Source organism: Heloderma suspectum, chromosome Z (genome assembly GCF_057233095.1).
Source record: "Heloderma suspectum isolate Gila_16-S chromosome Z, 16-S_ref, whole genome shotgun sequence".
In the NCBI taxonomy this organism is placed as follows: domain Eukaryota; kingdom Metazoa; phylum Chordata; class Lepidosauria; order Squamata; family Helodermatidae; genus Heloderma; species Heloderma suspectum.
In genome coordinates, this window is record NC_139476.1 from 10,529,606 (window position 1) to 10,547,778 (window position 18,173).

The 18,173-nt window shown below is 45.8% G+C and overlaps 2 protein-coding genes across 4 annotated transcripts in view; both read left to right on the forward strand.

Moving 5' to 3' along the window:
• The first annotated feature begins 445 nt into the window (after positions 1-445).
• LOC146333661 (activated RNA polymerase II transcriptional coactivator p15-like) lies at positions 446-5,640 on the forward strand. Of its 2 annotated transcripts, XM_084825525.1 has the most exons (6): positions 506-563; positions 1,451-1,543; positions 1,701-1,773; positions 3,958-4,077; positions 5,063-5,171; positions 5,451-5,640. In XM_084825525.1, exons 3-6 carry the CDS (start codon positions 1,702-1,704, stop codon positions 5,528-5,530), a joined length of 381 nt encoding a protein of 126 aa, XP_084681651.1. In that variant the 5' UTR covers positions 506-563; positions 1,451-1,543; position 1,701; the 3' UTR covers positions 5,531-5,640. The 2 variants fall into 2 exon arrangements, with proteins under 2 accessions (XP_084681650.1, XP_084681651.1); XM_084825524.1 differs by lacking the exon at positions 1,451-1,543 and having other exon boundaries at positions 446-563.
• A 5,317-nt stretch (positions 5,641-10,957) lies between these two features.
• The window catches only part of CELF5 (CUGBP Elav-like family member 5), a 96,618-nt gene continuing 89,402 nt past the window's right edge, over positions 10,958-18,173 (forward strand). Inside the window, exon 1 of one of the 2 annotated variants that reach the window (XM_084826093.1) lies at positions 10,958-11,216. In XM_084826093.1, coding sequence (XP_084682219.1) covers positions 10,958-11,216 — 259 coding nt within the window. The remainder of the gene's footprint in view (positions 11,217-18,173) is intronic. The other variant, XM_084826094.1, reaches the window with a different exon arrangement.

An 18,173-nucleotide genomic window follows, 5' to 3' on the forward strand; every position in this document is an offset into this window, starting at 1 on the left:
CACAGCACAGGCAACAGACAGACAGACAGACAGACAGAGACACACACACACACACACACACACACTGCTTACCTTTTTCTTTTTTGCTGGTCATGTTTTAAAGGAAAGCACTGGGCAGTAATCACCCAACTTCCTTATTTTCTAAAAATGCCTCTGGGGCCCATATGGAAATAATGGTATGCTGGAGTTGAGCAGTTACTTCCCTCTGCATGCTGCTAGCCTAGCAGGTTAAAAGGATGATAATTTAAAAGCAGCCTTAAAAATAATAAAAAAACTGGAGGGGGCGGGTGCCCATAAGCACCACATTGGAGATCCCCCCACCCCCCATAGCTAAGAGGTGACTAGTCCCCTTTAAATACTCCAGGCTGTCCTTACAAAGTGATTTGTAAGGACAAAGTGATTTGATGTCCTGACAAAATGATTTGTTCGCTCACCTGGGAAATCTACCTCCAGTGTGGTGATTGGTGGAGGGTTAGGATGAAAGTAAGGGCGGGGCAAGGCCTAGGATATAAGAATGGGAAGCCCAGGGCAAATAGCTGGCTATTGTGAACTTGCTATCTCAGGTAGGGTTTGCTAGCAGTGGTGTCTTTGGGGATCAGTGCTTTCTTTTGCTTGAGTTTGCTTCCTTGCAGGGGTGTTGGGCGGGAGTGTGAAAGGTCTGTTCTTTGGTGTCTGTAAGAGTGTTGAACAACAACAACAAAATTTTAAGGGTTTCTCTGTGTGGATGCTTCTATTAAGCCTCATAAGGACAGGAGAGAAAATGTATTTGATGGATGGGTAGGTGAAGGCATGGAGAGTGGGTAATCTATGCCTGTGAGCAGGTGTGGAGGGGGTGTAATCTTTTAAATCAGGGGTGGGGAATCTGTTTCAGCCCAAGAGCGGGGTTTAATCTTGCAGAAGATCTTGGGGGCTGCATTCCAGTGGTGGGTGAGGCCAAAGACAAAAGGGGAGGGGTGAAAATATTAGCATAATCTATCTTAAAGTTCTTACTGCTAGTAACTAAACCTTAGGAGAGGCATTTTGACCTTCTTGGAGTGGGGCAAAAAACTGCACAATAGGTTGGAAACCATTGAACAATTGATGGTCATGGGAAAGGGGTGGGGAATTTGGGGTACACCAGAGGGCTAAATCAGTCCCTGGGTCTCTGGTCCTGTACTCCTGTCCTAAATGCTTGCCTTTGTGCTTCCATGAAGGTGTTTTGTATCTCTTTGACTACTGCTCCTCCTCCTAGGGTGGGCTATATTGCATCCTTGAGCAGGAATGCAAAAAGGCCTCACCTGTTGAATTTTTGCCTGCCCTGTAGATGCTGAAGGCATAGGAGCTCTGCCAGAGGTGAGCTCCGTGAGGTGAGGTATTCACCGGGGGAGCTGTAGTAGCTGTAAAGCCACCAAAGAGTTTGTATTGGCCCGAATTTCAGATTGATTTGAATGCCACAACTGACATTTTTCAGCTCTCTGAGACCACTCACCCTGCCATTGGCTAAGCTGCTGTGATGTCACAGAAGGACTGGGGAAGCAGAGCAGTTGCAAAGCTGTGGTGAGAGGTGTGTTTGACTTGAGAACCAATGGGGGAGCAAAGGAGTTGGAGTTATTAAAACCTAATGGAGCATCTTAGACTTCCTGCATAGTATCATCCTCTTCTGAATTTATAGAAAGATCAATATTCACTCTTGAGTACTGGATCTCTTGTCCCTTCTCCAGAATGTCAGAGTCAAAGGTTAATGTGGAAACTACCTCGGTGGGCAAGGGATCAGATGAGGAGACCAAGAATAAGGTACAGCGAATGCATCAGTCTGCAAAATAGATACAGCCTCAAAGGCCTGCCTTGCAAGCGTGTTGTAAGGGTTGCAGTGACTGTGTATGTGGAGAGCTTTGTACACTGCTAAAGTGGGGCATAAATGCAAACACCAAGGGGGGTGCAAACCTTGTAAAGAAGTGGGCACAGCCAGAGGCACCTCTATATTTGTGGCAAATGGGGCAGTGACCCCCTGCCTGTCCCCTATGTAGTTGTGGTAGAGAGATCCCCCCCCAAAAAACCAGGTCCATTTACTCCACTGCTTCCAAGTGCCATATGTAGTCTTCTGTATTCCTCCACCAGTTGAATATTGAACACCTGCCCTGTCCTCTGCCCCACCAGCCCTAAGGGGCACCAGCTGCCACTGGGTACAGCAGCATTTCTACCCTGGTCATTCGTGAATGCTGGAAGCATCTATTTGGTTGATAGATCAAATCTATTTGGATCTTGATCTGATCTAAGAAGGAATGTCTGAGTTCTTTTTCTGTGGCCTTGTTGGAGCATTGGAGCATGCTTGTTGGAGTATTGTCACAAGTTTGATACTGGAATCCTTGTCCTCCACTCCTAACAAATACAGCTGAGAACTAGCTCAGAATTATTGTATTAAAACACCTTAAAAACGCACTTCATCCTTGCAGGTTTACAAATGGTTTACAAATACGATCAAAATATTACACACTACAATGAGAGCACTAACACTACATTGCCCTGGTTAAAAAAAATAAAAATAAATAGGGAAGGCAGCAAATACAATAGAACAGACAATTTTGTAAAAGGCATTGTATGTTTGGGGAAAATGTGGACTTTCACCACCACATTTTGAATGTGCCTCCCAGCCTGTTTTTTATTTTGTCCGTTGGCTCTGTAGTTTAATGGGTAGATTAATCAACTAAAGCATTAGTTGATCTGTCCATCAACCTACCTATTAAACCAATCAACAAATGCTTTAGTTGGTTGATCTTCCTATTAAACCACATAGCCAAATGACATTAAGCTTTAGTTGTTTGCAAGAGGGTATTTTTTAAAAATGGTGCGGGTGCAAGTTCTGTGTCTGCCTGCGTCTTCAAAGCTAATATGATTCTGATGTGTTAGGGAATGAAGGGGGGGGGGTAATCTTGCATTACATTTCCTTCTACTACAGAGCAGCCGATGTTTACCTTTTGTTTAAAAGTGTGTCTTCATTTCCTTCAGGCTGCAGTTCTCATTCACACTTCCCTGGGAGTAAATATCACTGAATTCGGTGGCACTTACTTCTGAGTAGGCCTGCACTGGGTTGAGCTGCCAGTCTTTCAAAAAGGCACCAGCGCCTAAGAACATAGGAAGAGTTGTGCTGGATCAGGCCAAAACCCTGTCTAGTTTACCATTTTTATCCACCATGGCTCTTGCATTAAGTGGGATTAACCAGGTACCTTCAAGAGGACCCAGAGAAGTGAATTAAATTTAGGTGGAAATGTAGTATTCCTTGTTCAGTGGTGCTGTTAGTATAGGACAGTGGAGCAAATATATAATGTTGCATTCAGCAGGAGGGCCCCTGAAGGCAGCCAGCCTGACTTACAACTTTTTGAAGTAATACACGTGAAGGAATCCCAGGAAAGCATTACATCCAGAACCTCACATTATCTATCTGCACCAGTGCTTTTCTGGGATGGGCACTTGGACCATGTCTGGGCTCTGGTGGGCTGAGTGGTGGCACTAGTAAAAATATTGGCGGTGGAGGCACAGAAGGGGCAAAGTGGTGTCTGGTCTGCTTCGGGAGCTGGAGATAAATTCTGTCCCATTTGTTGGATTTCTGGAAGAGGGTATTTTTTAATCTGGAAGATATGTTTTACACTAATGAGAAATTAGTATATTTTTGCAGTAATGCTCCCATCTTAAACACAGTGGCTCTGAAGACAGCCCTACTGAAACTGTGGTTTAGGCTTAGATAGAGTAACTTTCAAATAATCATGTTTAGGGTGGCATTCTTTATTTAATTGCCAGTTTGATTCAGTTATAATTTCCACAGGGGTCCAGCAGTGGGAGGAGCAGCGTTGAACCTACCTATGTGGGGCATGGTTGCTGTAATATGAACAAGAAAGCCAAAAACGGTCACATCTACACAACCCGTAGCTAGTGAGAGAGTGAACCACACTGACATTTAGTCTTCTTCTTCCTTCTGTACAGAGGAAGAAAAAGTTGAAGCATTTGAAACCGGAAAAGAGAGCCAAAACTGAATCCAAATTGCCACCAGCACCAGCAGCTCATAGTTCCAGCCAGGACAGTGGTGAAGAAGTCATGTTCCAGGTATTTCCAAACACTAGTATGTGAGGACAAGCTCCTGCTATCTATTGTCTCCAGATTTCAATTGTCAAATCCCAGATCCTGAAACAAGAAAATGCTGTATTCCATGTTTCAAAGAGGCCCGATGTAATATCACTCCCTCTAATAGATGGCGAGTGCCGACAGGACTAGAGCCAAAGAGGGTCCACCAAGGAATGAGAGGGATGTATTGGCATGCTTAGGAAAACCCTGAGACTTGCAGAAGTACAAAAAATAATACAATCTTGAGGGGACAACAGTCCTGAAAAAACAGCCCGGGGGACTGAGTATACAATATTGAGTGTTAGTCAGAAAAGGGAAATGGAAAATAGGGCAGAGAGGATGGATGGGCAGAGAGGATAGATGGCCTTCTTCAAGAGAGCACGGCCAGTTTGCTGGCTCCCTGAGTAGGAGCACTAATATTAGGAGGTGTGATTACTTGGTAGCAAGTATTTTTCTTGCAGGACTTGCTTGCTCCCTCTGACAGCAAATGCGGGTGGTTCCGTGCCAATCACTTTAGGAGTGAAATGAGGCCACTCCAGAATAAGGGAGTGGTTCCTACATACTCAGTATGTAAAAGTATAGACATCTATGAATTAAAAGAAATACCCTTTTTTTAAAAAAAAAATAATCCCTGCCTAACAAGAACTGGGGAGTTCACAGTAGTGGGGGCAACTTCTGGCTCTCCAGAAGTTGTTGGACTGCAATGTCCATCAGCTCTAAACAGCATAGCAGATGTTGGACTGCCAACAACATCTGGAGGGCCACAAGTTGCCCACCCTGGTTTCCTTCCACAGAGGAGGTGCCCCACTGTACCTCTGCATGGTTCCCTGTTCTGGCACTGGGGAGGCCCACCCTACGTCATGCACATGCTGAACTTGGGGAGGTGGGCTAATGTGCTTTGACCCCTGTACTACAATTCTTACTGACAAAGAATTAGTTCTGTTTCATATGTGGGTTTTCTCTCTAGGTGGGGAAGCTGTGCTATGTCCGTGTGTCCCACTTTAAGGGGAACGTCCTTGTAGACCTCCGGGAATTCTACATGGATAAGGCTGGTGAAATGAAACCTGGCCGGAAAGGTAAGGGGACATGGTCACGAGATGGCACCACTCTCTGTTCATTTTAACATGGCCAAAAACTGTAATTGAGCATTGCAAATAAGGCCTCAAAAGTTAAGTCCATAATAACTTTTTCTATCCAGCCTGCCTAAACATAGATATGTAAGCCATCTGAAAATTTTAAAGAGTTGACTTTTGTAAAGGTTATTTGCCTGGTCGTCTGTAAGCAATTTTTAATTCACTCCAGGTGAATCTTGCCAGCAAACTTACTAATATATGTATCTTTCCCCCTGTATCTAGGGCTCTCCCTCTCTGCTGAACAATGGATCAACTTGAAGACACTTATTCCAGAAATTGATGCAGCCATCAAAGAATGCTAAGACGCAAATGACTTAAAAGTGCCCTTTCTTTTATTTTAAAGATTTGGGTGTTTGTGGTGGAGGCAACATGATCTTGGTTTTGTTCTGGAATAAATCCCAGTGCTTCAGGGACTGTCTTGGTGTTTTTTGAAAATGCAACCCAATAGCAATTGTGGGAGGATTTGAGATATGTGAATAGGCTAGTTTGCCAGAAAGAACATGCCAGGTGAGGGTATGTTCTTGTGTGGCCAAACCTGGTCTGGAGTTGGCTTAATGTGTCTTGCATTTTGTTGGTATTTTTTCCCCCTGAGGAAGACAAGGTATTTGATATTAATACTAAAATGATCCTCCTTACCCCCCTCCCCCCACTGCCTACATTCTCTAAGGATGCAATCTTATGGATGTTTAAACAAGAAAAGAAGTCCTACAGCTCTCAGCATTCCCCAGCCAACCATGCCGGCTGGGGGATGCTGGGAGTTGTAGGACTTTTTTCCAGCCTAAACATCCATAGGATTGTGCCCTAATTCTTCCAGACTTTGGCAAATGTTCTTCAAATGTGTGAACTTTCAGCAAACCTTCACTGGTCTTCACTTGGAAGGCTTGGCCACTGGTATATGACTGTGTCAAACGGGTGGTGTGCAAGATCAAACTTCATGAATGGACAGAGGTAGAAACCTAGGACATCAGACCATGGCTCTCAGTGTAGCTTAGTCCTGCTCAATGCACCCCTCTCTTCTCACCGCCATTGTCATCACCTGCTCATGCTCCTTATCCTATTTCTCATCATTGCTACAGCTCGCTTGCTTGACTGGCAGAGAGCTAGTGAGCTGTCTGAGCCAGGGTGAGAGGCAGCTGAACAAGCAGGTTTTGATGTTGAAAAGGGGGAGCAACTCCAGGGGGACCCTCCTGGAGGTGTGGGCCATGGCAGGTGCTTGACTATGCCCACCCTTTAGGTAGACCCTGGCTCTACCACTGCTATTTTGGCCTAAAAATAAAAAGTAAGGTTTTGGTCCTCATGGTTTTGAATTAAGGGCTGAATTTAGATAAGAACATTGGAAGCTGCATTAACACAGAGACAGACTACTGGTCTCTCTAATTCAGCACTATTTGGTTACTGGTAGTGGCTTTCCAGCCTCTCGGATGGGAGTCTTTCTCAGCGTTATTGGGAAAGGATGAACTAAACTTGAGACCTTTTGCGTGCAAACCTTGTGCCTGCTGGCTGAACTACGTGCCCACTCCATCTCATTGTTTCCTAATCAATTCCTGATGCCATTAAAAAAAAAAAAATCCTGTTGCATTTTGTAGTCTTCCAGTGTTTTTCACTTCAACTCTATCTGGCATGTAACTCTATGCAGTGGGAAAAATATGGCAGCCAGTGACTTTGCAACTCTGTCCACCTCACAAAGAACTGAACACCTGTTCTTTCTCCCAGGCAGTTCTGCCCTGCCTCTTGAATCACTGTTTATATCCCAGCTAATATTTGGGAACATTTTAGGCCTCCTGTATTTGTAGCCCAGAACAATCAACCATTGCCTTGTGTTTCTCTCCCCCCCTTAGGTTTGCACAGGGGGTAGAGGGAAGCAACCCCCTCTACATTCCCACACCTTTTCACATATTACTACCTGAGACTGACTGTGGGCTGGGGCAGCAAGCTAAATGTAACCTCTGTGGGTTGTGGTGGTATATCTCAGGACAGTGGGGCAGGGGATAAGTTGGCCTTTGTGGGCTTCCTTTGTGTGTGGCTGGCTGGCTACTTTAGGAACCAAGACACTGATCTAGATGGACCCTTTGTTTGAGCCAGCAAAAGCATCCTTGTTGTTCAGTCATGTCCGGCTCTTCGTGACCCCATGGACCATAGCACGCCAGGCCTTCTTGTCCTGCGCTCTCTCCCGGAGCGTGCTCAAGTCCATATTCATTGCATCGGTGATGCTATCTAGCCATCTCATCCTGTGCCGTCCCCTTCTCCTTTTCCCTTCAGTCTTTCCCAGCAATAGGGTCTTTTCCAGAGAGTTTTCTCTTTGCATTAAGTGGCCAAAATATTCGAGCTTCAGTATCTGTCCTTCCAATGAGCACTCAGGGTTGATTTCCTTTAGGATTGACTGATTTGACCTTGCAGTCCAGGGGACTCGTAAGAGTCTTCTCCAGCACCACTGTTTGAAGGCATCAATTCTTCGGCGCTCAGCCTTCCTTATAGTCCAGCTCTCACAGCCATACATTACTACTGGGAAAACCATAGCTTTGATTAGACGGACCTTTGTCGGCAAGGTGATATCTCTGCTTCTTACTATGCTGTCTAGGTTGGCCATAGCTTTCCTCCCAAGGAGCAAGCCTCTTTTAATTTCATGGCTACAGTCACCGTCTGTGGTGATCTTGGAGCCCAAGGAAGTAAAATCTGTCACTGCTTCCATTTCTTCCCCTTCTCTATGCCAGGAAGTGATGGGGCCAGATGCCATGATCTTCGTTTTTTTAATGTTGAGTTTCAAACCAGCTTTTGCACTCTTTCACCCTCAACAAGAGGCTCTTTAGATCCTCTTCGCTTTCTGCCATTAGGGTGGTATCGTCTGCATATCGGAGGTTGTTGATAATTCTCCCCGCAATCTTAATTCCGACGTGTGATTCATCCAACCTGGCGTTTCTCATGATGTACTCTGCATTTAAGTTAAATAAGCAAGGTGACAATATGCAGCCTTGTTGTACTCCTTTCCCAATTTTGAACCAATCGGCTGTTCCATGTCTGGTTCTTACTGTTGCTTCTTGACCCTCGTACAGGTTTCTCAGGAGACAGGTAAGGTACTCCCATCACTTCAAGAATTTGCCACAGTTTGTTGTGATCCACACAATCAAAGGCTTGAGCGTAGTCAATGAAGCAGAAATAGACATTTTTCTGGAATTCTCTTGCTTTCTCCATGATCCAGCGAATGTTGGCGACTTGATCTCTAGTTTCTCTGCCTCTTCGGAACCCAGCTTGTACTTCCGGTAGTTCTCAGTTCTCATACTGCTGAAGCCTAGCTTGTAGGATTTTGAGCATCACTTTGCTGGCATGTGAAATGAGCACAATTGTGCGGTAGTTTGAACACTCTTTGGTGTTGCCCTTCTTTGGAATTGGAATGTAAACTGACCTTTTCCAGTCTTGCGGCCATTGTTGAGTGTTCCAAATTTGTTTGCATAGTGAGTGCAGCACTTTAACAGCATCATCTTTTAGGATCTTAAATAGCTCAGCTGGAATACTGTCATCTCCACTAGCTTTGTTGTTACTAATGCTTCCTAAGGCCCACTTGACTTCACTTTCTAGAATGTCTGGCTCAAGTTCAGTGACCACACTATCATGGCTATCGGGGACATTCAGATCTTTCCTGTATAGTTCTTCTGTGTATTCTTTCCACCTCTTCTGAATCTCATCTGCTTCTGTTAGGTCCCTACCTTCTTTGTCCTTTATCAAGCCTGTCTTTGCACAAAACGTTTCCTTGAGATCTCCAATTTTCTTGAAGAGATCTCTAGTCTTTCCCATTCTATTGTTTTCCTCGATTTCTTTGCATTGTTCATTTAAGAAGGCCTTCTTTTCTCTCCTTGCTATTCTCTGGAACTCTGCATTCAGTTGGATGTATCTTCCCCTTTCTTCCTTGCTTTTCACTTCCCTTCTTTCCTCAGCTACTTGTAAAGCCTTATCAGACAGCCACTTGGCTTTCTTGCATTTCTTTTTCTTTGGGATGGATTGAGTTGCTGCCTCCTGAACAATGTGACGGACCTCTGTCCATAGTTCCTCAGGCACTCTGTCTATCAGGTCTAATCCTTGAAATCTATTCCTCACCTCCACTGTATATTCATAAGGGATATGATTTAGGTCATATATGAATGGTTTAGTGGTTTTCCCTACGTTCTTCAATTTAAGCCAAAATTTTGCAACAACAAGCTCATGATCTGAGCCACAGTCAGCTCCAGGTCTTGTTTTTACTGACTGTATAGAGCTTCTCCATCTTTGGCTGCAAAGGACATAACCAATCTGATTTCGATATTGACCATCTGGTGATGTCCATGTGTAGAGTCGTCTCTTGTGCTGTTGGAAAAGAGTGTTTGCTATGATCAGCGTGTTCTCTTGGCAGAACTCTATTAGCTTTTGTCCTGCTTCATTTTGTACACTGGGTGACCAGCCAGATGGGCGATTAATGAATTTAATAATAAATAAATAAATAAATACACCAAGGCCATGCTTGCCTGTTATCCCGGTGATTTCTTGACTTCCTACTTTAGCATCCCAATCCCCTATGATGAAAAGGACATCTTTTTTTGGTGTTAGTTCTAGAAGGTGTTGTAGGTCTTCATAGAACCGATCAACCTCAGCTTCTTCGGCCTCAGAGGTTGGGGCATAGACTTGAATTACTGTGATGTTGAATGGTTTGCCTTGGATTCGTACTGAGATCATTCTATCGTTTTTGAGATTGTACCCCAGTACTGCTTTTCCCACCCTTTTGTTGACTATGAGTGCTACTCCATTTCTTCTAAGGGATTCTTGCCCACAGTAGTAGATGTGATGGTCACCTGAATTAAATTTGCCCATGCCTGTCCATTTTAGTTCGCTGATTCCCAAGATGTCGATGTTCAGTCTTGCCATCTCATGTTTGACCACCTCCAGCTTACCTTGATTCATTGATCTGACATTCCAGGTTCCTAAACAATATTGTTCTTCACAGCATCAGACTTTCTTTTCACCACCAGACACATCCACAGCTGAGTGTCCTTTCGGCTTTGGCCCAGCCGCTTCACTCTTTCCGGCGCTACTTGGAAATTCCCTCTGCTCTTCCCCAGTAGTATATTGGACACCTTCCGACCTGAGGGCCTCATCTTCTGGCGTCATCTCTTTTAGCCTTGTGATACATTCCATGGGGTTTTCTTGGCAGGAATACTGGAGTGGGTTGCCATTTCCTTCTCCAGTGGACCACATTTTGTCAGAACTCTCTGCCATGACCTGTCCGTCTTGGGTGGCCCTGCACGGCATAGCCTATGGCTTCACTGAGTTACGCAAGCCCCTTCGCCACAACAAGGCAGGGATCCATGAAGGGGAAAGCATCCTTACAGTTTTCCCAACCATCGTTTTAAAACATTTGTATATTTCTGTACTGCTTGTCATGTGCACCACCTAGATCTGTTTTCCCAACAATAAATCCTTGGATAACTGCTTGCCCCAGCCTAGTTTGGGGTATACTCCTCCCGCTCTCCCTCTCCTTTTTTTTTTTTTTGGCCTCCCCTCCTTTCTAAATCCCAATCCTGCCTCCCTGCCCCCCAACTTCTGCCCTCATCCTGCAATTCCTGGTCCTGGCCGCGCGGTGTCGCTGCAGAGCAGCTGCCTTTTGTGGTCCTGATGCTGCGATCGCCAGTTTCCCCCAGCTGCACTTCGCCTTCCTCCCGCCACAGCATCCCTCCACTGCGCAGCCTGCGCCGGGGGCTCGGGGGATGGCCAGACTGCCGGCGAGCGAGCCCAGGCGGCAGGCACAACCCCAGCAGCCGCCCCGCGCCTCCCCCATGAGCAGCGGCGGCAGCGGCAGCGGCAACTCGGAGCCCGAGGGCATGAAGGATCTGGACGCGATCAAGCTTTTTGTGGGCCAGATCCCCCGCAACCTCGAGGAGAAGGACCTCAAACCCCTCTTCGAGCAGTTCGGCCAAATCTACGAGCTCACGGTGCTCAAAGACCGCTACACCGGCATGCACAAGGGTGAGACGGCTTCTCTCTCTCTCTCTCTCTCTCGTTTCTCCCCATCCTTTCCCCCACCTCCCTCGGATTCTCATTTTCTCCTCTTCCTTCCTCTCCCCTCCTCGCTCACCCCGTTTTGATTCCCTAATCTTCACCCTTCTAAGCCCCCCCCCACACACACACAGATATTCCCTCAGCTACATTTCCACCCATCTGTCCATTTCTTTATGCCTCTTCCCAGTTATTTTTAATCCACCCCCCCACGTGTATCCCCTCCTTCTTGCATTTCCTCCCTCCCTCCATTTTAATCACCTTTTGGGAGGCCCTTTCCCCTCCTTTTCTTCCCTTCATTCTCCACATCCAACCTATTTCACACACCCCTCCCACACATTTCCCCCCAATTTTGCTGCTCTTCAACCTATCACTGTATTTTAATTTCACATCCACGTTCCCCCTCCTTCCTCTCTGCTGCCCCATTAACCACCTCCTCCTTTCATCATTCCAACCCCCTTCCCCCCACCCCCATTACTAGATCCAAGAGTGTGGTATGGGGCAGCCAGGCTTCCATTGCTGCCTCACACCCAGCCAGGCCTAGGTCCTAATTATTGCTGCCATCCTCGCCTTGTGTATGAGGAAAACCTTCCACTAATCTGCACCACCTCATCTGCAGGTTAGAAGATTCTGTTAGAAGAAGGGGGGGGGGATTTCAGCCAGAGTCCTGGTATTGGTTCTAATTTCTTGCTTTCCATCAGTTGACATTTTCCGCTTCTGTTCCCTCCAAACCACATTCTGTTTCTCTCTACATTTTTTCCTTTTTCCTCTTCTCCCACACTCCCTTCCTATCCCTTCTCATGGCTTTATTTTATTCTTCTGGCCTTTAGCTCTCCCCCGGCCCACCGCTCTGCCAATTTGTTTTTTAAAGCTTTTGATAGAAGCAGACAAGGGGCTTTCCCTCCCTCTGAATGCAGCTTGCACTGGCTGCCTATATACTTCTGAGCCCAATTAAAGCCCTACATGGCTCGGGACCACAGTACCTGACAGAACTGCTCTTTCAGCATGAAATGACCTGCACACTACACTCTGCATCTAAGGCCCTCCTCTGGGAGCCTCCTCCGAGGGAGGCTCAGAGGGCAGCAACAAGAGAGAGGGCCTTCATGGTGGTGGCTCCCCATTTATGGAATAATCTCCCTGATGAGGCCCGCCTGGTGCCAACATTGTCATATTTTCAGTGCCAGGTTAAAACTGCCCTCTTCTCTCAGGCATTTGGCAGCGTATAGTGAGTCTTGTGATTGTCTTTGGCTGATTGTTTTTGTTTTAGATATATGTTGTTGTTGTGTGTGTTGTGTGTGGTATTTGTTCTATGTTATTATGTGAATGGTTTTATATTTTATATAATTATTTTAATGGTTTTTAATTTATATGAACTGGATGGCCGATTCCAGAAGGTGGTGCTGGGGGATTACTGCTCTGTGCCATGGCAATTGTGCCATGGGGTTCCACAGGGCTCTGTTTTATCCCCTGTGCTCTTTAACATCTACATGAAACTGCTGGGGGAGGTTATCCGGAGGTGTGGGCTGAGGTGCCATCAATATGCGGATGACACCCAGCTCTACCTCTCTTTCTCATCAAACCCAGGTGAGGCAGCAGCTGTTCTGAATCAGGGCCTGGGCACAGGATTGGACTGGATGAGGGCCAATAAACTGAAACTCAATCCAGACAAGATGGAGGTACTGTTAGTGGGTGGTTCTTCTGTCTGGCTAGGTGATATTCAACCTGTTCTGGAGGGGGTTGCACTCCCCCTAAAGGATCACGTTCGTAGTTTGGGGGTGCTCTTGGACCCTGAACGGTCACTTGAGGCACAGGTGAACTCAGTGGCATGGAGCACTTTTTGTCAGCTTAGGCTGGTATACCAACTACACCCTTATCTGGACAGAGAGCCTAGCTACAGTTATCCATGCTCCGATAACTTCTCGTCTGGATTACTGCAATGCGTTATGCGTGGGGCTGCCTTTGAAAATGGTCTGAAAACTTCAGCTGGTCCAAAATAGGGCAGCAAGATTGTTAACAGGGACTGGCCGACAAGCTCATGTTATGCCAGTACTTTTCCAGCTGCACTGGCTGCCAGTCCATTTCTGGGCCCGATTCAAAGTGCTGGTATTAACATTCAAAGCCCTTAACGGCTTGGGGCCAGGTGATCTGAAGGTTCGCCTCCACCCATATGTGCCTGCCCGGACCTTAATATCATCCTCAGCCACCCTCCTCTATGAGCCCTGCTAAAGGCAGTGAGGTGGGTGGCTACTAGGAGGAGGGCCTTTTCTGCTGTGGCATCCCGACTGTGGAATGAGCTCCCTAATGAGGTTCGCCTGGGACCTACATTGTATTCCTTCTGGTGCCAGGTGAAGACCTTTTTATTTTCCCAGGCATTTTAGCATTTTAGCTTTCTAGACTTTTATCTTTGCTGTTTTAAATCTGTATTTTAACTCTCTGCATTGCTGCTAGGTTTTACTCTGGTTTTATTCTGGATGTATTGTTATATTGTGGTTTTAATGTTTTTATATTTTATATTGTTTTACTGTGTGCTTTTTGGTTTTAATTTTTGTGAACTGCTCAGAGAGCTTCAGCTATTGGGCGGTATAGAAATTAAATAAATGAAATAATAAAATAAATAATATAATAAATGAATGAATGAATGAAATGAATGAATGCAATTGCAGATTGCAGGCTTTTGACCTGCTTTCCCTATGCTGAATGTGAGGCTCCCAGGAGACTTCTGGGCCTTGAGACCCATTTGGCAATAGCCGTAGCTACTCTAGATGCTCTTGTCTGTGATGTTCTGTGCGGAGTGAGCATTGGGCTCTCTCAACACAATGTTTAAGTGTGTGTGTGTGTGTGTGTGTGTTTGTATACGTAACATGTGAGTAGGACATGTGCTCAAAAAGATTCCGTTGTGCAGAGACAGGGCTTCCTGTTGACTGTACAGTGAGGGGCAGGTACATGTCCGAAAATGGTCCATTACAGGACTTAACATGCATGCAGTGAAAGGAGTGGGGCTTAGCACCACAATCTAAAGGCCTTGTGCAGCTCTTCTGCCATTCCGTCCTTAACAGATCTGTGTGTGTGTGTGTGTGTGTGTCTGGAAAGAAAGAAAGAAAAACAGAAAGAAAGAAAGAAAGAAAGAAAGAAAGAGAAAGAAAGAAAGAAAGAAAGAAAGAAAGAAGACATGGTGGGAAAACACTGGAGGGGATGCTAAAGCCTCTTGAATCCTCACAGAAATGGCAGGGATTACCTCTTCAAAGCCTTTCCTGGAAGGGCCTGGTGTGAGCCTAAATCTGTCTGATACAAGGGTATGTGTCCAATTCTGGGCACGGCACTTTATGATGGATATACAGACCAATTGGAATGAGCTCAAAGGAGGGCAACGGAGATGATCATGGGGTATGGAAGATGAGGCCAGTGAAGAAAGGTTGAAGGGGCTGGTTATGTTTAGCCTTGACAAGAGAAGACTGGAGGGAGGAATGGGGTGGTATGTGTGTTGGGGGACATAATGTTGTTGTTGTTGAGTCGTTAAGTTGTGTCCGAAACTTCGTGACCCCATGGACCATAGCATGCCAGACCTCCCTGTCCGCCTTCTTCAAATCCCTGAAGAGGGCAAAGACTTGTTCTCTGCTGCTGCTGTGGAGGGCAGCAGTACCAGATCAAATGGGAGGGTAGATTTTGGTTGGGGATTAGGAGAAACCTCTTGATGTTAAGAGCAATTGGACAATAGAACCAGTTACTGGAATGGGAGACTCCCCTTGGCTGGAAGTCTTCAAGAGAGGCTGTTGGGGATACTCTAGCTCTGGGTTTCCTGCAGTGAGCAGGGGGCTGGACTAGATGGCATCCAAGTGCCCTCCTCCATCTCTGTGATTCTATGCCTTCACCGCTGAGAATTTGAGCTGGTCTTATTGGGAAAAATAACCTGCTTTTCTCATGGATGTGTTGCCTGAAGGCAGAACCCTCAAATCTGCTATTAACCTTTGCTTAAGACACACCCCAGAGGTGTGCATTGTTGTTGTTCAGTCGTTCAGTCGTGTCCGACTCTTTGTGACCCCATGGACCATAGCACGCCAGGCCTTCCTGTCCTGAGCTCTCTCCCGGAGCGTGCTCAAGTTCATAGAGGTGTGCATAAGTAAAAACAAAACGAAACAGCACCTTCCTGGGTCTATTTATTCTTTATTGACCATGTTTAGATCCTCCACACGTCTCTGTGAGAACATGCCCAAGGCAGTGAGCAACCATAAAAACAAATCATTTGTGATGTTAAAAGGACAGCCTTAAAAAGTGTAAATGCGCAGGGGAAAGGATGCTTTTTCTTTAGTGTTCTAGCTTAAACCCACACCATTCTAATGTGAAAAAAAATGTTCCTTTGGGGGGGGGGCACTCAAAGATGCTGCTTATGCAAGCACCTGCAAAAAGGCTTTGAAGATCATTGACCAACTCTGGAGGTAATCTGATTCTTTCCTATGACCCGCTTGAGCAGCCTCCCCCAAACCAGCACCTAACAGATCTGTTGGACTACAGCTCATATCATCCACAGCAAGGGGTGGTGGGAATTGTAGTCCAACAAATCTGGAAGGCACTGGGTTGGGGGAAGACTGTTCTTGAGACTTGTATCTTAGCTGAGTAATTGAAAGTTAATAATTCACCAGGCCCAGATAGTATCCATCCTAGAGTTCTTAAAGAACTCAAATATGAAATTGCTGATCTTCTTCTAACAAAAATATGCAACATGTATCTCAGATCAGCCTTTGTATGAGAGAACTGGAAGATGGCTATAGAACACCAGTTTTTAAAAAAGGATCAAGGGGGGATCTGGGAAATTACAGGCTGGTTAGCTTAACATCTGTTTCAGGTAAATTGCTTGAAAGCATAATTAAATATAAAATCAGTAAGCATATAGAAGGACAAGCTCTGCTGAAAAAGAATCAACATGGCTTCTGTAAAGGTAAGTCCTATCTCACTAAGATTTTCAATAAACATGTAGACAGGGGTGATCCGGTAGACATGGTTTACTTGGACTTCCAAACCTCTTTTGACAAAATCCTTCACCGAAGACTCCTGAGCAAACCTAGCAGTCATGGAATAAGGGGAGAAGTCCTCTTATGGATCAGTAACTGGTTAAAGAACAGAAAGCAGAGAGTAGGAATACATGATAAATAAAGAAAGCAGAGAGTAGGAATGAAATGGTTAATTTCCCAATGGAGGGATGCAAATAGTGGCGTCCTGCGGAGATCTGTATTGGAAACAAAACTTTTCAACTTGTTCATAAATGATCCGGAATTAGGTGTGAGCAATGAAGTGGCCAAGTTTGCTGATGACACCAAATTATTTAGGGTTGTTAAAACAAAAAGGGATTGTGAGGAGCTCCAAAAGGATCTCTCCAAACTGGGAGAAAGGAAAACTCCATGTTAGGCATAATTAGACAAGGAATTGAGAATAAAACTGCCAATATCATACTGCCTTTTATACAAACCTATGCTGTGACCACACTTGGAATACTGTGTACAGTTCTGGTCACCACACCTAAAAAAGGTATTGTAAAGCTGGAAAAAGTGCAGAAAAGGGCAACTAAAATGATCAAGGGGCTGGAACATCTCAACTATGAGGGAAAATTACAACAGCTGGGATTGTTTAGCTTGGAGAAAAGCAGGGTCGGGGGAGACATGATGGAGGTCTACAAAATCATGCATGGGGTGGAGAATGTGAATAGGGAGACATTTTTTCTCCCTCTCTCATAATACTAGAACCCAAAGGGGTCATCCCGTGAAACTGGTTGATAGGAGATTTGGGAAAGATAAAAGGAAGGGCTTCTTCATGAAATGCATAGTTAAACTATGGAATTCGCTACCACAAGATGTGGTGATGGCCACCACTTTGGATGGCTTTCAAAGGGGGTTAGACAAATTCCTGGAGGAGAAGGTTATCAAGGTTATGCCTATGTCAACCAATTGCTGGGGAACGTGGGTGGGAGGATGCTGTTGCACTCATGCCCTGCTCGTGGGTTCCTGGTCGACAGCTGGTGCTGGCCACCGTGTGCACAGAATGCTGGACTAGAGGGAGGGAGAGAAAGAGAGTGAGAGAATGAAATGAGGAAAACTGGTTATTAATACAGGCACAAGAGGCTAAAAGTATATGTAACCTGCACCTCCTTCTAGGAATTCTCTCCCTCCCTCTCTCTCTCTCTCCCTCCCTCCCTCCCTCCCTCCCTCCCTCCCTCCCTCCCTCTCTCTCTTTCTCTCTCTCTCTCTCTCTCTCTCTCTCTCACACACACACACACACACACACACACCCTCTCAATCAGAAATCATAACATTTCTTAATAGAGTGTTTGAACAGAGTCACTGAAGCAAAGAGGATGGGTCTCTGCCCCAAGCCACTTCCACAGTCAGCATTGTGCTAAGGAGATGGCTGCCTGACTGGAAGAGATGTGCATCTTGGCTCAGCTCGGCTCAAGCTGCCTTGAATGCCATTTCTGAGAAAGTTGTGGAGGCCGGTGGTTCCAGTGTCAGCGGGGCAATGAATTCGCTCTGTGTTTCAGTCAGAACCCTAAAGGAGCTATCCAAGGTGCTGGCAAAGGAGGCACCAGCCTCCACTGGTAGAAAGGTGGGGTACGAATCAAATCAATCAATAAATCTGCACGAATTGGTCATTAGAACATCAGAAAAGCCCTGCTGGATCAGACAAAAGTCTGCCTGGTCCAGCGTTCTCTTCCCACAGTGGCCAGCCAGCTGCCTCCTGGAAGCCCAGAAGCAGGACATGAGTGCAACAGCACTCCTGTGCTCATGTTCCTCAGAGTATTCAGAGGCCTGCAGCCTCTGATCCTAGAGGTCGCATGTAGCCATCACAACCTACCATTTTGCAACTTGCACCCATTGAGGTGAATTTTTGGAACTGTGAATTTATCCCCTAGCAAATTATAGGGCAACATGTCCCCTCCCA